Consider the following 25,596-nt stretch of genomic DNA (forward strand, 5'->3'; position numbering starts at 1 on the left):
TGTTTCTTAAGTGACCCAAATTTGCTTTGATTTCTCATAATGGTCCCTTCAGAGTACTAATGAAACCAATGCTGTGTCATAAAACAAAAATAAAAAGATTCTACGACGACTGCTACTGTGGGGGAACCGTGCATTTTCACAAGGTAGCAATAAAAAAATAGCATGTCCTTTATGCTCCGTTGTGAGATTTTATTGAATAAAGCAGCCAAGGAATCAAGACGGTTCGGTGATGCTGAGCAGGGAGACGGTGTGCGCTCAGCAGCGAGGACACAGTCACCCAGCTACGGACAGCAAGTCACCGCAGGATGACAGATCACTGCTACAGAAGAAACCCACAGTGCCCACCCGGAGACCACCTGACCGGTGTGAACACCCAGGACAGCGTCCCCAACCCGCATTCACACCTCTCGGTCGCACCTCCACCATTCCCGGCAAACGCAGAGACCGTCAGCCCCCTCGGGTGCAGGAGGGGACCCCACAGGAAACCTCCTTCTAGTTAGCCTCTGCTGACAAGCCTGACCCTGCAAGATGGGGTCAAACACACGCCTGACCCCTCCAGATGGGAGTTCTGGGGAAGGCTGGAGTCTGTCCGTTTTTGTCCCCAAATGAGCAGAGGCCAGCTTGGGCTCTGATGGCCTCCAGGCAACGTGTCTGGTTGCAGGAAGCACATGTGAGGCTTCCCCAGATGGTGCCGTCATCACATAAGCAGCAGCAGCAAAGGGGCGCCTGGCTGGCTGAGCTGGTACTGCCTACGACTCTTGATCTCGGGGTTGTGGGTTCGAGCCCCATGCTGGATGGAGAGATCACTTAGAAATAAAATTAAAAAAAAAAAAAAAGAAAGAAAGAAAGAGAAGCTGCAGGATGGGAGGTGCTTTCCTACCGGTCCCGGGTGGGGAGGGCTCCTGCCCTGGTGTGGAGGGCTTGGGGCTGCGGCCGGCACACCCCATGTCCCAACAGCCCCTCCCGGCTGATCACAGAGGGAGCAGCCCCCAATCCCATGGCGGGGGGGGCTGGCTGGGGGCAGATGTCAGCATGTTCTGTATGGACAGCTTATGCCAAGACCGCCAAGGGCTTGTGCCCAGGCAGGAGAAAGACCCCCCTCCCCAGCCTTTCCTTCCAAGCTGCCAACTCTTAACTTTTGAAATTTAACCGCAGTTCCGCATCTGGCTCTGAAAAAGCATCCCAGAACAGGGCAAAGCGGCCCTGAGTGAGCCCCACAGCCATTTTCGTCGGGAGGTAGGGGGGGATCTGTGCCCTGGGGTTTCATGGGCTTGGCCTCCCCGGAGCAGCATTCCTGGGGGGCTCTAGGTTCCCTTTCTTGAAAGGCGGGAGGCAGAGTGGGAACGGATAGGTTGGAGTGAAGTGGCCCCCAGCCCACTCCGTGGCCCTCCTTGCAGACAGGGACCCGTGCAGGAGCGCCCACAAAGCTTCACATTTCTGGGCTGGTGCAGCCAGTGCCTCTGAGGTGGCCGGGACCTCCGGCCAGGTTCCCTCCAGGATCCACATTCAAGAATGGCTCAGACGGGAAGGCTCACGTATCCACCTTGATCCTTAACACCTGCGTGACACCTGCTTCAGGTGAGGGGGGAGGTGGGCTCAGCAGCAGACGGGGCCATGGGCCTCGTGTAGGGCTCCAGCCACCCTCGAGGGCGTGCTGGGAAGGCCCACCTCCCCAGTCCAGTCAGTGGTTGTCTCCTGGGACCTGCTCCTGAGGGCTCTGGTGGCGTTGGCTCGGATGCTGATGTGATCCCAGCCCCCCTGGAAGGAGAGAGCCTCGTCAACCATGGCTGTCAGGGGTTAAGGGGAGAGACCATGCTTCCAGACTGCAGGAGATCAAGGACCCCTGATGGGCTCTCTCTGGGGCCTCCCGCCCACCCTGACAGCAGGTCCCAGAGCATGCGGTGTGACCACGCCACCCCGAGCCAGGTAAGCCACCCCACATGGCCTTGCTCACCCCAATGCCGTAGTCCCAGCCCTGCCCCATGGGCTCTCGAGGCTGCACGCCTGTGCGGTGGCACACAGTTCCGCGGCTCATGCTACGGCTCCCCGGGACCTTGTTGGCGATAATCCAGACCTGAAACACAGACCCAGCGAGGGTCCAGCCCCCATCTCCAGTGGGACTGCGGGCACGGCATGCGGAGACCAGAGCAGGAACCCTGAGCACCCCAAACCCCCAGAGCAAGCGTCCACCTTCGGCCCCCGGGCCCCCAACCCTGAGCACCCAGACCTGGTCCAAGGGCCCCACGGACACTCGGCACACGTTGTTGGACACGTGCTCCCAGCTGGAGCCCTGCGGGTAGCTGGGCGTCACCCCCTGGCGATACCACAGATTCCCTGGAGAGAGAAGGGCCCAGAGTGTTGGGACCCCGTTTGGGGTCTGGCTACGGAGACAACGGAAGCTGTCCCCACACTTCCTGGGGCTCCTGCCGGCCCAGGAAGAGAGAGAAGCCAGGGCCGGGGCCAACTCTACCCTCCCCACACTGGACTCGGCCTGAGCCTCATAATCGTCCCGCTGTGCTGGGCTGGCGGCGTCAGGCTCTCTCTACGCATGAGAAACGGAGCACAAGGAATTCTTTAGACAGATACAGAGAACAGGGTCTGGACTCAAAGCCCTGGTTCCAGTCCCAACTCTGCCCTTTTCCTTGCTTTGCTCGTGGTGACGACAGCCACAAAGCAAGAAAGGGAACTGGAGATAGCCCTGAGGCACGGGCAGGTGACCTCTGCCAGTCCCATGCTGCCCGGGGGGCTCCACACAGCAGGCCCCAGGCCAAGCTGGCACCCCCCACCCAGCACAGCTCGGGACAGGGACTTGTTCGAGACTGACGGCCTCTCATGGTGGCTTACAAAGCTTATGTGTCGGGGCCCTGGGGCTGGCCAGGGTCTCGTCCCACTGGGGTGCCCAGGGAAGCCCTTGTCTCCCCTGGGGGCCACTGAGGCTCAGAGACAACTTGCCATTTTCGTCCAAGGCGTATACTGCCGTCTGCCCCACGGACACCTGCTTCAGTCTCTGCTTGGGAGGAGACGGGATGTGGTACCAGCAGTCCCCTGCGGCACAAGGCGGGACTTAGGGTGCAGCCGGGTGACACCACACCTGCCACCCCCTATGCTCGTGGTCGACGTGGCCTCCCCTGCAGCTCGCAGGCTCAAGGCAGGTTTGGCCAGGCTCTGTTCCCAGGCCAGCCAGGCCACACGCATGTCACAGGGCCCGGTGTTAGCTGAGAGCCAAGCAGAGCAAACCCCCAACACCCCACCTCGCCCAGGGCCCTCAGAGGCCATGGCGGGAGAGGGTGGGGTCCAGCAGCACGATCTCAGAACAGGGACACCAAGGTGCTCAGCTTGGCATGGGGTAGACAGTCTGTCTCGGGGCCGCCAGGCACCACCATGCGCAAGTTCCTGTTCCCATGTGGAGGGCAGCACCTTGCAAGCCAGCACCCATCCGAGCGCCCCTGTGCCAGACACCGTCTGGACATCCGACACCCAGTCAAGAACAAGCCAGCATGGCCTGCAGCCCTGAAGGGTTCCCTGAGTGGGCAGTAGGCTAGGTGGGGCCACCCCAAGAGGGCATCCCAAAGGGCAGGACATGCAAGTGCCCACAGACAGCAATACCCTGGGCTGGAGGCCGGGGCTGGTGCAGGGCGGCTGCAAGGGACCGCCCCATCGCCGGGATGACCACCCCCAGTCAGTCTCAGCAGGAGGGGGTGAGGCCTCTGGGGAGTGTCCTCGCTCGGCCCCAGGGCCTGGTCCACAGGCAGCACTCACTCCAAGCTTGTCCAGCTGAACTGAACAAGAGGAGACCTGTCTTCCTTCCCCGCTGGAAGCAGAGGCACATGCAGCCTCGCTCTGACCAGCCCCAGTCCCCCCCCTTGTCCCTACTTGCAACCGGCGGGGATCCACTGGGAGGGGCGGCACTCACCAGCCGGTTGGGTGGGGGACACAGAGCCCCGGTAGAAGGCGGAGCCATCCCTGGCCACAGCCCACACCTGGTGGCAGCCCCCGATGGAGACGGAAGTGAAGGGCTGGTCCGTGCCCACGTGCAGCCAGGAGGAGCCCTGGGGATGGGAGCCAAGGGGGACAGTGAGGGCTGCCGGGGCCCAGCCTGTGCCCCTCCCCCTGCCCAAGGTCCCAGGAGCTGGCAGCTCCGCACACCAATCTCACCCTCAGCAACAAGTGCCCACAGAACCCAGTGACCCCCCTCAGGCCTCATCTAGTGCCCGCCGGTCCCAGCGACTGTCCTGGGCAGGCCCCGGGAGGCCTGAGCCCAGCTGGACCGCAGTCCAGAGTTCTCTTTCAGGAAGAATCTGCCAGAACCTCAGGAGGGCCCGGGGCCTGACACGTGGGCGGACCCAGTGGCCCCCCGCCTGGAGGCAGGGTGCTCACCGCGGGGTTGAGCTCCGACACACCCAGGCGACACAGCACGTCCCCCTTGTCGCTGACGGCCCAGAGGGCGATGTGCCCACTCCTGTCGGCACCTGGGCTCTCTGGGATGATGGACACGTCCCCAAGGGCAATAGGGGCCACCTCCAGCCAGGGCCCACTGGTCACCAGCTTACATTTTCTGCACAGTGGAAGAGAGCAGAGCCTGGGGGTCTGATGCTTTGGCAAGGCCCCTGCTAGAGATGTGCAGGTGGGCAGCAGGCCACCCGTTGGCCCACATGGCCTCTGCAGGCCCCCCTTTCCGACGGGCAGGAATGAGAGGTCTGGAGAGGAGCCGCACCCTGCCCCACCCCCAGCCAGGCCTCCCATCCTGACCCGCCTGTCCTGCTCAGAGCACAGCCTGCCAGTGACATTTCTCTTATTTGTTCTTGCAAACAAACTTTCAGAAACCAGAGAGCGTTGGGAGCCCAAGGGCATTTCCTGGGCTGACATTTACTTTGATTCTCTTTCCCTCTGCTTTTCTCCCATGGGGACTGGCCCAGGAGGGCCCCGTAGGAAGGGCAGGCCCACAAGACCCAGTCACCATGTCACTCTGGTCTTTACCTGGCCCAGCACCTTCTCCTGACGAAATCCTTCATGGTTTTGTACCCATGATACGAGCTGCAAGAGAAAGAAGCCGGAATCAAGACCACTTTGTGGAAGTTTCCAGAAAGGGACCCTTGTCTGCACACACATTTTTTTCCACTCATTAGGGGCAGAGCCTCCGTGTGAGCCAGAGTGCGCTCCACAGGCAGCAGGGATCACAGGACACGGGGTCTGCCTGGCCGGGGTCTCTGGGGCGCAGGTCTCCCCAGGGTCAGGGTCTCCAGGGGCCAGGATGTGGAGGCTGCCGGGCCAGGGTTCCAGCCGTCCCCACCACTGGGCCCATGAGAGCCCTTCTGGGGAACAGCTGAGCTGAGGCCAAGACAAGGGGAGGGTCAAGTGCAGGAGGCTTAGCTGTGGCTGGAGGGGATGCCTATGGGCTTGCCCGTCGCAGACACCTGGCTCATCCCTGGGCCTGGGCCTGCTCAGAGACCCTGGCTCGGGCTCCCACAGCTCTGGATTTCCACGTGGATATGACTTGTGCACCATGAAGGGCCTACTGCCCACCAGGGCCTCCCGGCTTGGTGGACCTGTCACCCACTTGTCCCTTTGCTTCTCAGGACGGCGCTGGCCTCATTCCAGATCCCCCCGAACCTTCCTCCAGGGCAAGAGGGACACGGCAGGGCACTGAGGGAGCCTCGGCTGTCCTCCCTAAGCCTGCCACTGAGCTCTAGGTGTAGCAGGTGTGCTGACCTGAGCTCATCTCTTGGGCTGGCTCCAAACCCTGCTGGCAGCCGAGGTGGGCGTACAGGGCATACAGGGGTCTGTGCCTCGGCTGCACCCGGATACTGGCAGGGGCCGGAGCAAGCCGGGACGGCAGGGCAGGTGAGGGCCCCTCCTCACGTGGAGAGACACTTACGCAGGGAAGTCACTGGCATACTGCCACCCCTCCTGGTCCGTGCCCCCGGGAACGCTGAAATCCACAGACCAGTCAGAAACCTGGAGGAGAAGAGGGTCAGCCGGGGCGGCCCCCAGTGCCAGCCCCCACCCCGCAGCCCGGAGCTCACCCAGGTCCACTGCAGGGACGGGGGCTTCGTGCCAGCCTTGGTGCACTCGTGCAGCCCCGAGGCATCACTCCACATGTACCGGTCCGTGGGCAGACCCCTGTGGTGGACAATGAGGGTGGTGGGGTGACTTGCAAGAGGAGAAGACCGGCCTGCACCAGCTGGCGACGGACAAGACACGAGCACCTAGGACACCTGCATCTCCAAGAGGGTGAGGGGCAAAACCAGAACTGTCCCGGGGTGGGGACAGCAACCTGCTGACCTCCCGTCACATGGCAGCCCGGGTGGCACCTGTGGCCAGGCCACCCGCCCAAGAGCTGAGAGCCTGCCTCTTCCCCTCTTACAGGTTGCTGTGCCCCAGAAGACGTTGGAGCCCTATCCCCAGTACCCATGAGTGTGACCTTACTTGGAAAGGTCTTTGCAGGTAGTTGAGTCAGAATGGGGTCCTTAGGGTGTGCCCTAAACCAATACGACAGTGTCCTTGCTGAGTTCAAATTTCTCAAAGAGAAAGTGATGTGAAGACAGGAGGGACATTGCCCCAAACCAAGGGAGCTGAGGCCTCCAGGAGAGAGGTTGGGAGCGGACTGTCCCTCACAGCCCCCAGACAGACGTGGCCCCGCCCACACCTTGATTCCAGGCTCCCCAGCCTCCAGGACAGGGAGAGAATGAACGTCCACTTTTAGTCTGCCCAGTCTGTGGTGCTTGCTGACCACAGCCTAGCCGACCTGGACACTCACAGAGCGACAGGCCCCCCACGGTGTCGGGCAGGTGGCCACGGGGCTCGGGTGGCAGGGGCTGTGGCCCTTGGTGTGCACGCTCTGCAGGGACCAGAGAGCACATGGTGGCCCTGTCCCTCTTCCGAAGGACTGAGGAGGAAGCGGGGAGCTACACACAACCCACGTCGAGGTCTCTGGGATGTACTTTGGCACCGTGTACTAACTGCCTCGGCAAAGCTCAAACCCTGACTTACTGGGGTGAACAGAGAAACCCACAAATATTTACACACCAGGAAATCCTTCAAGCCGCGAGGGTGACACTGAAAGGTCACAAGTGATCTCCCCATCCCAGATGGAACGGAGCTCAGATGAGCTGGATCCCCCTCGAGGACCCGACAGTGAGGCCACCACAGACCACCTTTGTGTTCCTGTCGAGACCTTGGTGGCCCGGGCTGGACAGGCCCCCAGCCGCCACCTGAACCGCTCACCTGCTGGAGTAGCCTGTGACGGGGTTCCAGCGCTGGTTCTCGTAGATGTAGACACATTTCACGTCCGACTGCGTGTAGATGTTACTGGTGCTGCTGGCCAGGCCTGAGGGGAGAAGAGGCTGCCGGCTGGGGATTCAGGGTTGTGTCTGAAGCCCTGAAGGCCGTAGAGCGTAGGTGGGGAGGGCCAGGAGAGAGGGGTTCACGGGCCTGGCTTGGGGTTCTCGCTGTGTGATTATTCTGGGGTTGTAGACCCTCCATGAGAAGACCCACCAGCTCCTCCCTTATTAATACTCACATAACGTCCACCAGCCCCAGTCTCCTCATTTGTGAAGTGGAGACAAACTTAATTCCTGCCTCATAAGGAAATGAGGAAGATGTGCAGTTCCCATGGTCTTAGTGGACCACAGCTGGTTCTCCAGGACTGGCTGTCCCTCAGTGTAGGGCATGTGGGCTGTGGCTTCAAACATTCTACTTGAGAGTCTGCCTGCATTTCCCAGGAGGAGACACAGGACCTTGTTTCCTAGAACTTAGGGAGCCAACAAGGTCTCATCCCAGAAGGCATGACCCAGGGGCTAGAATTCAGGCCTGGGAATCAGGACAGCCAGGTCATGGGGCTATCCCAATGTGCCCTGAGGCATCATCTGTGAAATGAGGGGCTGGACACAGTGGAGGCTCTGGCAGCTGCCTTTCTAGAACCTGCAAGGCCCCCAGCTCAGCTGTGGGTGCCCAGGAAGGCACACTGGAGACCAGGCCTGGTCTCTGGGCTCTCACACCTCGAGGGTTGGCTCTGGGACCATCCTCTGTGGAGGCTGGCTGTGGTGAAGGTCACCTATCAGCCTGCTGTCAGCCGAGAGTCAACACTGGGCCAGTGGCTCCAGAGTGGGGCAGGGAAGCCAGGCAGGATTAGAGGAGGGACTGGCCTGAGAAGGCTGTGGGCCGGGCTCGGGGAGCTGGTCCTGCTGGCCTCTGCATCCAGGCTGTTCTCACCTTGGAAGCAGCCTCCGCCGTAGCCGCCAGTGTAGACCCAGGCCGTGTGGTCGTAGCCGATGCCCCACACCACACCCCGGCTGTTGGCCTCCACCACCCGCAGGTGGCCTCCCACCTGCCGCCAGAACCTGGAGCGAGCGGAGAGAGGTCACGGAGACGCCACACACCGCGCCAGCCTTCCGCCTGCTTCCGGCTCCGTGGCCTCCCTCGAACACCCGACTTCGACTCCTCTTCGGGCTCTGAATGGTGGACTTTATTAAGGCTGATGGCACCTGCCTGGTTTCCTATCTGGCAGTGATTGGAACTAATACGCCCTCAGAGTGGGTGCAGGAGACTCAGGGTCGGCGGGCGGGGCCACCGAGCCAGCGGCCCGTTCCACACGGCCTCTGGGATTCTGGGCCTGGCACGTGGGTTTAGAAGGCAGGGCCGTCCCATCTGGATGAACCACAACTTGGGTCAGCACCCTGCGGGGTGATAGCATAGCCTCCCAGTGGGGCAGGTGCAGGGTGCCACCTGGGTCACCCTCCCGCGTGCCCAGGTCCTGCCCACTATCCGCGGAGGTCATCTGACTTGTCCATCCGGGTGCTGGGCACCCAGGGCCTCAAGTCTCACCTATGTTCTCCCTCATCCTCAGGGGCCTCAGAGGGACCTAGGGGAAACCCTGGGTCGAATTGGGAGCATTGTGCTCCCTCCTGGGTCCCTATCTGCCTTCCCACCCTGAATGCCAGATGCCCCAGAATAGCACCACCAGCATCAGCTGATCTGCTGCAGGTGACCTCGTTCTATCCCCTGCCACCTACAGAGCCACCTCCCACCTCCCCCAACTCACAGCACCTGCTCAGGGTGCTGAGATGAGCCTGAGCCCTGCCAGGCTTCTGGCCCCACCCCCCAGGGTCCTCCACCAGGCCTGGGAAGACTCAGGCCCTGGGAACCAGCCAGCCATTCCTGTGGGAACCTTCTAGAACATCCCTTCTAGAAGCAAAGCTCTGGTGGTCCTGAGCTAGTCCGGCGCACAGCTGACTCACATCTGGTCGCAGGGCAGCCTGTGCTCAGAGGCCTCCAGGTCTGGGCTAGGCTCGCTCACGAAGATGTCACCCTTGCAGGTGATGGACCAGATGGCCTGCGGGGAGGGGCGGCCCTGGACCCTCCGGCTCTCACAGCAGGACAGATTGAGCAGGGCAAGCTGGTGCGGGGAGAAGGCCGGTCAGCGCTGAGAAGGGGGCCGGCAGCAGGCCCAGTCCAGGCAGCCCCAGGACCGCTGCTGCCCTTGGAGCCCGGCCCGTGGGTCACGTGCGCTCACCCAGTCATTCATGTCCTGCTCGGTGGCGGCAGCCAGGCGCACAGGCCACCTCTGCCGGGTCCTCTCAGGCGTGTAGAGGGCGAAGGAGTGCTTAGTCTCATTGAGCACGGGGACCAACACTGTCACCTCGTTGAGGAACACGTGGAGGTACTGTTTACAGAGGATGGAAGGCAAGCTGTCACCAAGCCAGAGGGGGACCTGTGGGGCTGGAGGCACGGAGGGCCTCTGGGTAAAGCCCCTACCACAGTAGAGGGACAGGGAAGGCCTGGGGTGCCCCTGGTTCCAGAAAGCGCATCCTAGGGGTGCGGGGGCCTGTGGGTTCGAGACAGCTCCGGGACCAAGCCTGCTCGGCAGGGAAACCTAGCTCGTGAGCAAGTGCCTTAGTGACATTCTTGACATCGACAAGACACTTGAGAACCCAACTGACCAGATTTGAACCCCAGTGGGAAGGGCAGAGGGGCTTTAACTCCCCGAGCCGACAGCCCAGCGACTGTCCGCAGCTCTGTGAGGAGGAGGCCGGCGGAGGCTGCAGCAGGGGCCTCCGTGCACTGGCGGGCCACCAACCGCACCCGCTGTTCCCACGGGCTAGCGCTCAGCCCCCCTCCACTGGGAGCCCCCTACGCACCTTCTTCTCCTCGTGGACCACATAGTAGATGAAGAGGATGCTGTCCCGAGCCCCGTCGAGCCCCGTGAACTGCTCCAGGGCCACGCGGACGTCCACCCACTTGTGGGGCTTCCAGTCACACCACCACTGCAGGGCCCCCGTCTTCACCCACACTGACTGCGGCACAGGCCCCAAGAGCACGGGACAGAGTCACAGGCAGGCCGGCGGGGCCCCGGACTCTGGCCCCATGCACACCCAACTCCCTAACTTCCCACTAGTGACCAAGGTGGAACTCACACTCAACAGGCCCCCGAGCCAGCGCTGTCTCTGCACACCCTCTTAATTCTCAAACACCTGTGGGCTCAGCACTGCTACCGCATGCTCTAGATGGTGAACCTGAGGCTTGGGGCTGGGGGTGGGGTGGTCTGTGCCTGATCCAATGTCACCTAAGAAGTCGGTGCCAAAGCTGGGGCCCATACCTGGCCTGCATCTGGAGGCCCAACACTTCGGGGCCGCCAAGATGCTTCTGCACCAGCAGCTGAGGCCCAGGGAGCCATGTTTCTGGCGTACCTTGCGCCCCCCAACCTGACTGTGGGCGTCCAGGAGGTGGGCTCTGCCTAAGGGGCTCCAGGCCAGCCCTCAACCCTGTTCTCACTCATCTCAATCAAACGCCACGCCCTCTTGGCTCTTGGGGGCCCTTCCAGCAGCGAGGGGAGGACAGCACTCCCCTCCCCACGCCTCCCACTGAGGCTGGTATCTGGGTCCCAAGGGCCGAGGCTGTGCCTGGAGCGTGATGGGGCCCGAGTTCTTCAGGACGGATAGACTCATGTCTTCATCCCTGAATCTACAGGGCCTGGAAGGGACAGCTTCGCTCCGAGCTGGGAGGACAGAGGAACGGACGCGTCTCTGTCTCTTCCACCTCCCCTTTGGGACAGTATACTGTAGGAGCTCAGTGGGTGCCAGCTGAAGGCCGGTGCCTCCGGGAGCTGCCCACCTGCTCTACGGCCTGCTCGTAGTGCCGGAAGTGCTCCAGCTCCCGCTTGGTCCTTTCCGTGAGCTGCTGGAAGATCTGCTTCCGCCAGGCGGCTGTCTGGGCCGGCATGATGGACAAGGAGTGCGTCTGCACCGACGGGGACAGGCCTGCAGGCCAGCAGAGCCTCAGGGCAAGGTGCCCGGCCCACCCACAGATGGGCAGCAGGCCAGGGCTCTTTCCTCTGCTCCCCCCACCACAAGGAGCACCCTCTGGGGTGCTGGGCCCCCAGACACCTGCGCTTACCCGACTGGACGGTGAACCACTTGAGTACAGCGTGGGCCTCGACGGCACAGCCTCCTCCTGAAACCCAGGCCCACAGAGGGTGGTCATCGGCCCCATAGGGCTCCTCCAAGCCCAGCGGGAGGAGCCCCAGCGAGGAGAGGCTGGTGGTCTCTGGGAAGCCAGCAGCCGAGTGGCCGGGTGCTCTCTTGGGCTCCTTCAGGTCAATATTGGTCCAGGGTAGTTCGGCTGGGCTGGAGGCCAGGCCAGGGCAAGGCTCGGGCCCAGAAGTCTGAGTGGTGGGGCCAAGCTCGGGCCCAGAAGTCTGAGTGGCGGGGCCAGGGACCTCCACGGCACGCTCTGTGGTCCTGCCAGTGCCTGGGCCTGAGGCCGAGCTATCCCTGGAGTTCCTGGGACCGTCCACAGACTCTGCAGGAACAGGCTGGTCAGGCCCCGGTCTGTCGGCTTCTAAAGAGGCATCCGTGTCGCTCGGTGCACAGGACTCACCACTGCCTCTTACCTCGTCGCCAAAGAAGCAGCCAGCACTGGGGACAAAAGGGGTAGACCCGTGACCCCTCGAGGGAAGGACACGCGTTGCTGCGGGCAGGCCCGCCTTGTCCATTGTGACCCCGGACAACCCACAGCCATGCCACGTCACACACACAGGGACAGCTACCTCCCAGGAAGCTGGAACACCCAGGTCGCAGCCCAGGCCGATCACGTCATTTATCTGGGGCCGGACACCTGGTGGTATTATTATTTTCTTAACGTGGCATAATACATGTGATATAATATTTTACCATCTCAAACGATGCGGCATTAAACACACCCATTAGGTTACACAATGACCACCACCACCTTGTTCCAGAACTTTGTCATCACCCCCACGTGGAAACCCTGTCCCCATTAAGGAGCAGCTCTCCATACCCACCCCCCACCCCCACTTCCCCACCTACTAATGTGCTTTGCGTCCCTATGGATTTGCCTCTTCGGGACACTGCATATAAACGGCAACGTGTAAGACACGGTCTCTTGTGACTGGCTTCGCTTGCTTTGCATGATGAGGTCAAGGTTCACCCCTGGTGTAGCGGGGATCAGTACATCCTTTTGTTGCCAAAGAATATTCTGCTGTACGGATATGCCACGTTTTATTTATTCATCTGCAGATGGACATCTGAGTTGTCTGTACTTTTTGGCTACTGTGTATAACGTCCTCACAAACATTCATATATGAATTTTTGTTCTGACATCGGTTTTCCATTCTTCTGGGTATAGATCTAGCGGGGTGAGTGCTGGGTCACGGGGTCGCTCTATCTTTGCCCTTTTTAAACTGAGTTGTCTTCTTCGTGTTAGCTGTAAGAGCTCTTTATACAGTCTAGGTACTGGACCCTTGTCAAACACGGGTTTCACAAATATTTCCTCCCATTCTGTGGATTGTCTTGTTCTTTTCCCAATGGCGCCTTTGATGCAAAAAGGTTTTAATTTTGATGAGATTCCAATGCCTCTATTTTCCCCTTCATTTCCGGTGCTTCTGATGTCGTATTTAAGAAGCCATTGCCAAAGGGAAGGTTTGGCGTCAGTAATTTTGGAAGCTTCTCAGCGGATTCCAGTATCTGAGTACCTCCAGCTGAGAGCCTAAACCCTCAGGTTGAGGAAAGGCCAGCCCGGCCAGCCCCCTGGGCGTTCAGTGCAACAGAGTCAGCTGGGTGAGTGAGCCATGCTGGGGGAGCGAAGGGATGTGGACCGGGGTCTGGGGGTGTCCATGCTACTGTGGAGCGCTGTCCCAAGGGCCCTTGAGCCACTGGACTGGGCAGGTAAGCACTGCAGGCTTTCAAGGTACAGAGCTCCGGCATTCGCCAACTGCACCCCCCGCAAGACGCTAAGTCATCTGCCTGCCGTTCATGCCCGTGGGCAGAGCCGGGACTCATCCACACTCTCGACACAAATGGCTCTCAAGGTATGGTCCTCAGAGCTGTACCAGTGGGCACACCTAGGACCGTGCAAACAACGCAAAATCTACTGAATGCAAAATTCTACAGAAATAGCGGCTCTGGGGCCGGGATCTGGATGTTGGTGCGGGGACAAGCCTTCTTGGCGCTTCTGGTGCATGGCCAAGTTTGAGGTCCCTGTTCTAGACTAGAGAGACCCTCTGTTTTCTTCTCTGCTTTCATTTGACAGACGGGACTTGGTATCTTCCTCACTGAGAAGCCTTTTCTCTCCCAGACCTTGAGACCTCAGAACCAGTGGGCCAGCGCTGTTCAGGGACAACCCCGGGTTCCAACATGGACAGACACCCCACCTTCACCCACCTGCCACCTCCTCCCTGCCCCCAGCCTGCTCTCAGAGGCCACCCTCAGGCCAAGCCCCGGCACCATGCACAGGGAGGAAGAGACCTCATAGGGCCCAGTGCCCCACTGCAAGGCCAACTCGCAGCCTCCCCTAGATGCTGCCCACTGGGGGAAGGCCACCGATGGCCCTTCCCGACCTGTGTCCTCCGTGCCCTAGTGCCCCTGGGATCACCTGAGGAGACTTGAAGAGCTACCAGAGTGGGATCGGTCACTCTCTCGGCTGGCGACAATAGCCTTCCACGTCTTCCCGCTGAGCTCGCTCTGGGTGACACCCTGGCGGAAGTACACGGCCCGGTCCTCAGAGCCAATGCCCCAAACCTAGCATACAGAGAGGCACGGCTGGGTCAGAGGCCAGCACAGACCTGAAGGATCCCTGGGCGTCCCTTTGGGGGTGTGGGGGAGAGCACCCCAAGGCTGGAGGACATGTCTGCAGATGCAGGCAGGTGTCCCCCCCAAAACATGCAGTGGGGGCGTGTGTGCACCCACGAGTGTTACAGCTGGGGGTGCTGAGGACACGGATCAGCTCACGGGTCAGATGCAGGGAAGAGAGACTGGAAACAACTGGGAGAGGGCACAGCACCAAGCTCAGGAGAAGCGGGGACCCTGTCCTGGCTCCCCGGCCTCAGGCAGACCCTTTGGGGCTGACAGAGCCCAGAGGAGGTGGCAGGGCCGTTGGGCACTGTGCTGGGACAGAGTCTACCTGTGTCCCCATCTCCTGTGTAGCCTCCAGTGGGAAAAAAGCTGCTCCCCAAGGGAACCCAGAGAACAGTCGGGGTCTTTTTAAAGATGCAAGAGAGCCCCCTTGATCCTGACTTCATTTTCTGTGAGAAAGGTGGCTGGGTGGGCAAACTCCCCTTTGCCTTCGGGTGCTGAGGAAGGAAGGTGTGCCGCGCAGCTGATGGGCCCTGGCCTGTGGGGGGTGCCTAAAGGGCCATGGCCTGCCCAGGGCGGTCCCAGGTGGCCTTGCTGGAAGGGCTGCGGTGTCTCCATCATTGGGCCGTGGCAGGCTGGCCTCCGTCCTCAGTCCTCGGGCACACCAGCCAGCACCCCTCTTGCCCCTGGCTGCTATGCACCCTGCCAACTCGGGTGGGTGGAGGGACCATGTGGGGGCACAGAAAAGGCCAGCACCCCTGGAAAGAGCTTCTAGGGCAGTGCCTTGGGAAAGGAGTCGCCTTCCCACAGGCAGTCTGAAAAGCAGCCAAATGTCATCTCTGAGGCCGCCACGCTGCACAAATATATGAGTGACGTTCAAGAGATGCTGCGTCTGTAAAACTGGGAAGATCAGTTTCGTTCTATATTTCCTGAGCTGATTTGGTCCAAATAATGCTCGACAAAACCCTTCGGGTCTCCGGGGTGTGTGCCCCCGGTCTGAGCTCCGCACCACCGTGCTGAGCATCCTGGGGGAGGGGCCTGGGACGAGCCAGTCCTTGCAGGCTGGGAGCCCAAGGAGCAGCTGGGGCACCCCCCCACCCCCATGCTGGAGTGGGGCCTGGCTGGCGGGGGCCCCAGAGCGGAAGGCCCCACTCTGAGACCTTTACTGGGGGTGAGCTGCTGACCCCGGCAGCCAGGTCCACGGCTCAGCATCCCGTGCACACCTGGTCGTTCAGCCCCACGTTCACCATCATCATGTCTCCGACCATCTCAATCCAGCTGGTGCCACAGGGATTGTGCGAGTTGACACCTCTTCGGAACCATACCTGGAAAGTCAGAAATCGACAGGCCCCCGTGGAGGGTCACTGAAACAGAAGATGGTTTTCAAAGGCTCTGGAAGAACAAATGGATAATTTGGTCTTTCGGTTCAGGCCACGAAGGAGCACAGCACATCACTGAGAAACGAGATGTGACCTAGGTCCCTCTTCCCCACACGCCTGCTGCATCTCCCGCTGGGCTTGGCACTGTCCTACACTGCTGAGGGTCACCTGCCCTTAGCCATACCTATCCTTGTGGCTTCCTGTCTCTTCTCTGGCCCCTCCAGGAGATAAGGCTGCCTGAATCTTTCTAGAATGTTCTACCAACTTAGCACCTCTTGGCATCAGGCAGGAGCAGCAGGTTATCAGCTGTCTGACTGCACATAGAACCAGGAGGTGGGCAATGACTGCATCTCTAATGCAGACACTGACCTTGTGAACTTGCTAGTGACATCTCTCCCACGTGGTCCTCTATGCAGTCCCCATCTTTGCCTGATGCTTGGAAAATGCCATCTGGTCCACTCAAGCTTGGCTCTATGTAAGATAATGGCCTGGGGGCGCCTGGGTGGCTCAGTGCGTTAAGCCTGCCTTCAGCTCAGGTTGTGATCTCAGGGTCCTGGGATCAAGTCCCACATCAGGCTCTCTGCTTAGCAGGAAGCCTGCTTCCCCCTCTCTCTCTGCCTGCCTCTCTGCCTACTTGTGATCTCTCTCTCTATCAAATAAATAAATAAAACCTTAAAAAAAAAAAAAGATAATGGTCTTAACGACATTATTTAGAAAAACCATTTTTTCTAAACTTAGGACATTAATAAACTATTTTGGATTTTTTTGATATGTGAAATATATGAAAATAGCTTTATGAAATCATCTCTTCAAGCCTTTTTTGGGGGTACATGACTGGGCACTGGAGCATGCAATTCTTGATCTTAGGGCCATAAGTTGGAGCCCCATGTTATGTGTAGAGATTACTTTAAAAGGGGGGGGGCACCTGAGTGGCTCAGTGGGGTAAGCCTCTGCCTTCGGCTCAGGTCATGATCCCAGAGTCCTGGGATGGAGCCCCACATCGGGATCTCTGCTCAGTAAGCCTGCTTTCCCTCTCTCTCTCTCTGCCTGCCACTCCGCCTACTTGTGATCTCTCTCTGTCAAATAAATAAATAAAAACTAAAAGAAAAAAGATAAAAGAAAAGGCCTGACATTTTTTCATGCTGACTTATAAAAATACACTCAATCTAACCAAATTTCCCTCAAGCCCACATGTGGCCCCATGGCTGACTCCCCCACCCCGGCCCCTGCTGTGCTCCCCACAACTGTCCTTACCCACTCTGGATGGCCACGTGAGCAAGACCCCAGCAGTTCTGAGGCTGAGAGGATCACACATTTTTAGCACTCGTGTTTAACCACAGTTCCTGAGGCGGTTTGCAGGGAGGTGACCGGTTAAATGAGAAACCCTCACATCCCTTTTATAACAATTTCTAGACTGCCTAAAATGTCTCCTTGACCCAAAGAAGGTTTGCACAAACATTTGGCTGAAGACTGAGCAAACGGCTCAGGTAAATACGATGTTCTGCTCACTGAACGCGTTGCTCTGAGAGAGGCTATGGCCTTGTGGGAGGTGGATGGCTTCAGGTGACCTGAACTGTGGGCTCAGGGACCTTCTGCATGGACAGAGACTCAGATGTGTGGGGGAATCCATCCCCCGGGCATGCGGTGGGATGCCCCGGAGGGGAGGTTAAAGAGACCATGGAGGGCGCCTGGGTGGCTCAGTGGGTTAAGCCGCTGCCTTCGGCTCAGGTCATGATCTCAGGGTCCTGGGATCGAGTCCCGCATCGGGCTCTCTGCTCGGCAGGGAGCCTGCTTCCCTCTCTCTCTCTCTCTCTGCCTGCCTCTCCATCTACTTGTAATTTCTCTCTGTCAAATAAATAAATAAAAAATCTTTAAAAAAAAAAAAAAAAGAGACCATGGAAACAACCTGAAATGTGCTTATTTTATTGGACTTTCTTTGTTGATGTAAACTGACAAGCAAAGGGACAAATACAGTAAAGAAAGCATTTCAGAAAGTTGGCATCTGACTCTGAAATGTCATTACCTACTGAGTGAAAGAGTTGTTCTGCACTTGGTACGGGGTTCAGGCATACGGTAGAGATCACCAAGGCCTTCAAGCCCAGAAAATGGACAGTGTTAGCCTGGATTTGTCCTACGGGGTTGAGACCACACTTGTAAGAACAAAAAAAAAACTGCACAGCCCTGAGTCTGATTCCCATAAGGGCCAGTGATTCCTTTTAAGAATAAGAAACAAAGGAAGCGAAGAAATTAAACAAAGCCCTTGTCCCAAGCCCCCAGGGACCCCATCTTACTTTCCGGTCCTTGGTGATAGCCCAGACCACGCTGACTCCCACGGAGACGTGTACGATCCCGTTTTCAGAGGCGGCAGGAGGCTCCACTATGGACCAGGAACTTCCTACCCAACCCCAGAAGAAAGAGCGGGCGGCCCCCATCAGCCGGAGTGCTGGGGAGAAGCTGGGCGCCCCCTGCCTCTCCCTGTATGGGGTGTAGGGCTGCCCACCTTTGGGATTGTTCCTGTTGATTCCTTCCCGGACCAAGGCCTGCCCCTCCCAGAGCGTGACCCACAGGAGGTCGTGGGGCCCACAGCTGATCTGCACCGCCTCCCCTGGGGTGTCCACGAGGGACCACGATGAGCCTTCAGGGTTGGGGTGGCTGACGTCCTCTCTGTACCACACCTGGGTGGTGAAGAAACCCACGGCAGGGTCAGACAGGGTCCGGCCAGGGCTCCGGGTCAGGAGAGCTGCCCCAGGCTGGCTATGTTTGCTAGTGTACACCTGAGCCAGGCGTAGAGTCTTAGGGGCCAGGGGGCCCTGACTGTCCAGACTTGCTCTTCCTGCCCTCACTGCCATCAGGATCCTCATGCCAGATTAGATGCCCCCCGCCCCTGCTGAAAACACACAACCCTGGATTTCAGCCATCCTGGGAGACAAACCCCTTTGGATCAACTGCTTGCAAGAACCCCTTCCTCGTTCACCTAGGGCCTCAGTGAGACCTCTGGCCCCAGCTTGGTGTCCTGTGCCCCCTAGTGGCGATATACTCTCAGTACACCGTCTCCAGGGAAAGTGGGGTCCTTGGGGGTTAGATGGGAAACCCCCAAACCCCTTTCATACAAATGTTTAAAACGTCCACTTCTGTTCCCCCTTAACCTGAAAGCAATGAATATAATAAAATATTAAGGCTGAGCCACCTGAACATGTTGTCCAAACTGTCTCGCGTCACCTGGAGGGGGCTATACCTTGGTGCAGGAGGCTGGGGGACCCCCTCCCAGACTGTCTTCACACAGGGGACCACGGCTCCCTTCACCTCACCCTTACAGCCCACACTGCAGAACCTGGGCAGCCTCCCTCTGGTGGTTTAGGGGTCCCCTCTCTTTAGCTCTCCCTGGAGCCCAGGGCCCTAGTCATACCTCTCAAGGTCCCCAGGAGTGGCGTGGGGTGGCAGTGGCCCACAGCCCGCATGCAATGACCGCGCACACTGCTCTCACGCCCCTGCTCTCCTCTCTCTGCATCCGGGGTGGGCCCAGCCCCTCCACGGAGGCTCTATTCCAGGCCAGCTCCCCACCATCCCTCAGAATATCTCGGAGAAAACCCACAACTATGGCTTGACCTAAGCCCACGCCAAACAGGACCCAGAGGTAAGCCTGATCAAAACCTACTGTGTCTATTCTGAAGCCAACCAGAGAATTTGGATGAATCTGTGGTCAAATGTACTGGACAGATGAAATCTGCTCTAACACTACGGCTAAAGTGTTCAGTCACCAGCAGGCAGGACCACCTATGCTGTTCCTGACATCAGGGGCTGGCTTTACTCCTTAGTTCATGAACTCCCTGACAGAAGAATCTCCTCTCTAAATATCCATCCACCCACCCACCCACCCACTGACCTCCCCCCGACCCATCGCCCATCCATCTACCCCTCCCCCCACCTACCCAGCACCCAGCCATCTACCTACTCACCCAGCCAGCCAGCCATCTACCCACCCATCCACTTACTCATCCAACACCCATCTGTCCACCTGTCCATCCGCCTAGCCATATGTACATCCCTCCCCCCCATCCACAATACCATTGGAGACTGCTGTGTGGAAGCCACAAGAAGGGAATAGGCAGGGATCTCAGAATCTGAGGAGACACTGTGGATGGCATCTGAGCTCAGGATGAGCACTGATCAATGCTCTGGGAGCTCAGAGAAGGGACAGGCCAGGACCAGGCATGGGTGGGATGTCTGGCAGGAGGAGGACCACACGACAGCAGAATTCACAGGAGGGGTTATTGTGGGGACCCCACTAACTTGCCGCCTCGCCTGCCCAGGGTAGTACCCATTGTAAGGACAGGAGGTGAGGAGGGCAGCCCGCCACCCCTCTTCCCCCTCCCGCAGGACACCTGAAGACCAGTCTCTCCGGGCCTGCCTGTGGCCAGCCTCCCTCAGCCACCTCCCATCCTAGGCACAGGGGGACACGGGCCTACCTTTCCCTGAAGAGACACAGCCCACACGGACAGGCGGCCCACAGGCTCGTCTGTGATTTCCCACCCCCCCACAGAGAGGTCATTGAAGGGGTCAGGCAGTTGCTCCGGGTCATCCTTTGAAGGGATCTGAAACGAGGTGTGGCAGAGGCCGTCAGTCCCTATGGGCACCTGGCCAGTAGATGGCACTGTTTCCCTCCCAGGGGACACCTGAGAGGCTACCCCTCCCTCCCACCTCCCAGCACGCTGGGCCCACAGCTGCGTGACTTCACAGAGAAGGCAACATTAGGACAAAGAGCTCCTGGCCCTGGGTCCCCTCTGTCGGCCACCAGGCCTGGGCCACTATCCCCGAGGAGTCACTACTGCTCCAGCCTGGAAGACAGATGTACACATGCAAGGTCTCGGCTCTGTGCCTTGCAGTGGCCTGACTGCTGTGACCCCTCTAGAAGGGGGCTGATCCCAGAACCCGGTCCTGTAGTGTAAGGCCTCCATGATGTTGGCTGTTCCCGTGCTCTCTGGGGCGACCCTCCCAGCAGGGGGCCTGGCTGCCCCACCCTGGGGCCCCGCCCTGGCGCAGACCTTGGCCCAGGCATCTCGGGACCTGTATCTCCTATACCGAATCCACCGGCGCCGCCGCACGCAAGAATTCCACTTCTTGTCTCTCGTGTAGGTGGCGGGGAAGTCGATGGCATACGTCCACCCCTGAAATACCACGCGGGGGTGGGGGGTGGGTTGGAGGGGGGCTCTGTAAGGCTCCTGGGGAAGGACAGAGCCGAGGCAGGTGGGGAGCAGGGTGCAAGACAGGCAGGGAGACAGTGGTACCGCCTGAAGCGCCCAGAGTCACCTGCCCCGAGCAGCAAGCGGGGACATGCAGGGTGCTGGCAGAGCTGGGGTGCTAGGGACGGCATGGGGGGACGGGTCCAGGCCACAGCACCCCTTCCCCACAAGGGAGCCGCAGTGGGAACCGGATTCACCTACCCCTTTCTCAGTGGGTTCCCCTCCGAAGTTCTCATCCACATACCAGTCCGACTCCCACTCCCAGTGCCGTGAGGGCAGCGCCACCCCATCTAGTGGCCGGTGCTGGAGCCCACTCACGTCACTCCACTGCCAGCGGTCGCTTGGCAGGAACTTCTCACAGAAGCCGCCCACGGGGTTCCAGCGCTGAGGACCGGGAAGCCGACACAGCCCTGAGGCCTGAGGCCTGCGCCCAGTCCAGGGTGCTGGGGACCTCTCTGGGGTGAGTGGGACCCCACCACTGGGAGGGGGCCTTCCTGCTCCTCCTTCCAGGATGGAGAGTGGGCAGAGGGTCTGCCCAGAGCTCAGGGATTAGAGCCTCCCTAGGCTCGTCACCAAGAGCCAGGACTTGGGCATGGCTGCCAAGGGCAGAAAACCTGCCGCAGGACACAGAGCCCTAAGGGGCAGGCAGTAGAGGTCAAGGTCCTGCCCTAGGCTCCTGGAAACCACTGGCAGCCCACCCTTGTGCGGACCCGGCCAGCCTGCCTTTATAAAGACCCAAGGAGGGCTCTGGCCCCAAAGACCCTGAACACTATACAACCCGGACCTCAAGCGCGATTAAGGACATGAACGGCTGGGGTGGGGCGATTTCCTTCCCAGAGAACTGGCCCAAAGCAGCCACCGCAAACACACGTGACCCTACCTGATTCTCATAGGCCTCCTCCCGGCGGCGGATGGGAACATCGCTGGCGCACACGTAAACATAGACCTGGTTGTCGCAGGCGATGCCCCAGCAGCACTGCGTGGTGGCGCTGACACGCTTGAACTCCAGCTGACTGTCCTTGCACAGCTCCCAGTACTGCCCAGCCGTGGAGAGCGTGTACACCTTCCCGAAGAGATCCACAGCCCACAGCACCGAGCTGGGCATGGCCGCGGCAGCCGAGGGAGAGCCAGAGGCAGGGGGCCGGGGGGCAGCTCCCGGTGTCCAGAGTCTGGGGCACGTTTCCTTCTCTGTTCTCGCCTTCCCTCTAATCATGGGCATTGTTTTCAATGCACAAAAATGTACAGAGGGAAAAAAAAAAAATTGTAACGTTCCAAGCACCTACCTCCCCAAATTTAATGGGTGTCACTATTTGGTAACATTTCCTCCCTATCTTTTTTGTCAAAAGAATAAAGGAGACATCGCGGATTTAGTTCAGTCCTACACCCATCGCTGCCTTTCTGGGAGGCCTCTGCCCCATAGCGAGCAGTCCCCTCATTTAGGCTGGTCCCACGGGACCATGGGACCATGGGATTGTCACAATTCCATATAGGTCTGGCACCCTGGACAGGTCCTGTGGAGCCCTGTAGCTGCACGGCAGGGATATGGGGGTCCTGTCTTTGACCTCCTTGGGGGACCACCTCCCTCCCTCCCCCTCCCCACCTGCCATCTTCCACTCCTGCTCCTTTTTCTCTCCTCTTCCTTTCTGCTCTGTGGGGCTTGGCAAGGGGACTGGTAAGTTCTATCACTGGCCACGCCCACACCTCCAATGCTGACTGTGCTTGGTGCTCCCCCCTGGGGCCTGATTCCTGGAGCCTGACTTCTGGTAGAGAGAAGCCTCCTACCAAGGCAGGACCACAAGTTCAGAATCTCAGCAGCAAAACAGAACAGCTGAATGACACACGGTGGCCTGGACCCGGGTGGGGAGCAGTGAGAAGCGCTGCCTGACACTGCCCCAGGGCCAGGAAGGAGGGAAGAGCTGCCGGGAGACAGACAGTGGCAGAACGGGTGCCTCGAGGCTGCTGGGCCAGGCTGTTCAACTCCTGCGGCCCAACCAAGGCTGTGGGCGCTTGGGACAGCAGGACGGAGGCGACGTGGCAGAGAACAAGAGGGACTGCTACAGGCACATAGGCTCTTCTGGAACAAAGCGCGTCTTACAAACACCAAGAAGAGCGCCGGCTGGGGAGGAAGGAACAAAGGGACGAGGAAGAAGTGAAGCAGAAGGAACAGGAGCCAGGCTTTGGGAGACATCCCAGAACCCTGACCTCTCTGGCCTGGCACCTAGGCCTGGTCAAACACACGGGAAGTCACAACACCAGCCTTCTGGAGCCATCTGAAAACCGGTACCTGCAGCCAGATGGAAGAGCTGGTGTGTTGACCCCAAGACACCCGTTCGCTCCTGCCTGACCAAGCCTGGGGGGTCCACTCTCCCCATCTGGCAACTACATGGTGGACCGTTAGCATCTAGGTCTGGGCTCCATCCCTTTCTGGAGCCAACTAACCTCTCTACACCTCGATTTCTTAATTTGTTAAAGGCAGAAAAGAATACAGACCTACTTATGAAGTTGTAAGAATGAAGTGAGGTAGGGGCGCCTGGGTGGCTCAATGGGTTAAAGCCTCTGCCTTCAGCTCAGGTCATGATCTCAGGGTCCTGGGATGGAGTCCCGCAGCGGGCTCTCTGCTCAGCAGGGAGCCTGCTTCCCCCTCTCTCTCTGCCTGCCTCTCTGCCTACTTGTGATCTCTATCTGATAAATAAAGTCTTAAAAAAAAAAAAAAAAAGAATGAAGTGAGGTAATGCAGGTATGGAGCTTAGGAAAATGCTGAGTCCGTAACAAGAACTCTGAGTTATTGGGATTGTTTTATTACTTGGCACCTGCTCTTAACAAACTATCGCTGATCGCCCATCCCTTAGAAAACAGAAAAAAATCAAATCCTTCTCTTCAGCCTGAGTCTTCAGCCTCTTCATTTCTAAAGCACCTAACAGTACTCTGCATGTAGTGGGCGGTCACCCAAAGTGGACCGATAATCATTACCGCCTCCATCCGCTGCTCAGATGGAAATACGGCCCCAGGGAAGCTGAATGACATCAATGACTTAAGGTTTAAAGTGAGGTCATGATAGGTGGATAGGTATGGGATAAAACAAGTACAAAGATCAACAGCAGAATTTAAGTGGTGGGCGTAAGTGCACTTGGGCAACATGGTAGGCTTACAATTCTTTAAACTTGGCCATGTGTTTGAATATCCTCATCATAAGCTGCTGGGTGGAAAAGGAAGAATTTGGGGGTGAAGGGAACTGGCTCCTGCGATGTCATGTGAATATAAATCTACTCTTCAAAGCCATCTCTCACGTCAGAGTTCACTGTACAAGAAACCAATGAAGTCAGGCTATCTCTAGGTTGAGTTCAATGAACAGCGACTTTCGCTTACTTGGTACACTTCCCTTCAGAGAAATGACTAAGCACTAATTTCCATATAGACATAATTGAATCTTTCAGGCAGCTAATTGCAGAGAAAGGACAGGAGGGGGGTTATGTCTGCAAACTCACTTCAGAGTGGACAGAAAGGCACCATCGCTTCTCAGCTCAAGATGACAGGGGTGAACATTCTAGGCCAGCCTCACCCCTCTTCTTGCCAGGATGCCACCCCAGCTCCCCATATGCCACTTCCTGGCTGTGAGGTGACCAATCCAGGGACACTGGGGTCACTAGGTCAGAGGACTCTTGAAAGGGAGGTTTGAGCATTAAGTCCCATGATTCTGGGATCCTGGGATTTCCTTGTTTTGTAGAGCTAGGGTGAACACTTCCCAAGAAAGCAATCCTGGGTTCATGGAGAACTTCAGTACAATGAATTTCATTCAGCTGGAGCTTCAGTCAATCCACGAAGAAGTCACCTGTTCACCACTGTCAGAGACATCTGCCTTTCTGCAGGGGTTTACTAACAGATTCCTTCAGAGACCAAAATGTACTCAAGAGACGGTGAGGGTAGGGGGAGTAGGACCAGGGTATGGCAGGACCAAGGGAGCTCCCGAACCATTTATTCCCCTGAGTCTGCCTTAGGGCTCCTTCCTGAAAGGTTTCCTGTCGGTTTTTCTATCACACCCTGGCACTCCCACCCCTTGAGCAAACAGAGAGCCCTGACTTCGGATGGTCGCTTACTGTCTGCCCCCTGCGGGGGCTGTTGGAAAGCGACATCAGGGTCCAAAGACGCGGGAGAAAATGGCAGGACAAGCCCGGTAGTCGAGTCCTTCCCGAAGCAGGGTCCACCGGCCGCACCGGGCAGCAGATGCCCCGAGCCGGCAATCTGGGGATGAACCCCACCCCATCCCACCCCGCATCATCGCGGGCGGGTCAGCCTGGTTTCATTCCGGTTCCGTGCACTTGGGCGACAGGTGGGGCCCCTGCCCGGCCACCAGTGGCACAGAGGGAGCGCCCGGCCCTCACCATCTGCCCGTGCTAATCCCACAAGCAGATTTGCTCCTGCCGCTGCCTAGGGGAGGGACAAACGGGTTCCTCGCTGCCCGATCCTCTAAACCCGCAGGCTCTCAAAACCCGCTCCCCAAGTCACTCCAGCACCAAGGCTGGAGCGGGGGCGTCACCGGGCGTTCCGAGGGACGGCGACGGCGCCCCGCAGGGTGTGCAGGATATCGCACGAGCACAACCTCTTCCCACCAACGCAGCGGCGGGGAGAGGAGGATCCCCTGCCCTCCGCCGCCCCAAGCTGTCCCGAGAGGCCGGGGCGCCCATCTCACCTCACTCACCTGGGAGGGCGCCCGGCGGGCGGGGTCGCGGCGATCGCTCGTCCGCTGCCGGGCTAGCGGGTCGGCCCTCCCCCGGCGGCCGTGGCTAGCGGGCGGGCAGGAAGCGGCCGTGAGGCCCGCGCCCATTGGCCGGCCTCGCCGTGACGCAAGGCCGGGCGCACGCGATTGGCTGAGGCGCCCCGCATCACGGGCCC

At 59.1% G+C, this 25,596-nt stretch overlaps 1 protein-coding gene across 2 annotated transcripts; it reads right to left on the minus strand.

Moving 5' to 3' along the window:
- Nucleotides 1-175: 175 nt before the first annotated feature.
- On the minus strand, nucleotides 176-25,511 carry TECPR1 (tectonin beta-propeller repeat containing 1). 2 transcript variants are annotated; one of them, XM_032328565.1, is made up of 25 exons: nucleotides 25,403-25,511; nucleotides 21,587-21,911; nucleotides 20,908-21,090; nucleotides 20,509-20,631; nucleotides 19,933-20,058; nucleotides 17,967-18,141; nucleotides 17,758-17,861; nucleotides 15,311-15,412; nucleotides 13,888-14,033; nucleotides 11,392-11,912; nucleotides 11,110-11,255; nucleotides 10,137-10,292; nucleotides 9,512-9,661; nucleotides 9,237-9,394; nucleotides 8,212-8,339; nucleotides 7,225-7,327; nucleotides 6,024-6,120; nucleotides 5,876-5,955; nucleotides 4,978-5,034; nucleotides 4,378-4,555; nucleotides 3,914-4,049; nucleotides 2,953-3,045; nucleotides 2,228-2,334; nucleotides 1,955-2,074; nucleotides 176-1,758 (listed from the first exon to the last, which is right to left on the minus strand). In XM_032328565.1, exons 2-25 carry the CDS (start codon nucleotides 21,809-21,811, stop codon nucleotides 1,597-1,599), a joined length of 3,576 nt encoding a protein of 1,191 aa, XP_032184456.1. In that variant the 5' UTR covers nucleotides 21,812-21,911; nucleotides 25,403-25,511; the 3' UTR covers nucleotides 176-1,596. The 2 variants fall into 2 exon arrangements, with proteins under 2 accessions (XP_032184456.1, XP_032184457.1); XM_032328566.1 differs by lacking the exons at nucleotides 176-1,758; nucleotides 1,955-2,074; nucleotides 4,378-4,555 and having other exon boundaries at nucleotides 2,236-2,334.
- Nucleotides 25,512-25,596: the final 85 nt, after the last annotated feature.

Source organism: Mustela erminea, chromosome 20 (assembly GCF_009829155.1).
Source record: "Mustela erminea isolate mMusErm1 chromosome 20, mMusErm1.Pri, whole genome shotgun sequence".
In the NCBI taxonomy this organism is placed as follows: domain Eukaryota; kingdom Metazoa; phylum Chordata; class Mammalia; order Carnivora; family Mustelidae; genus Mustela; species Mustela erminea.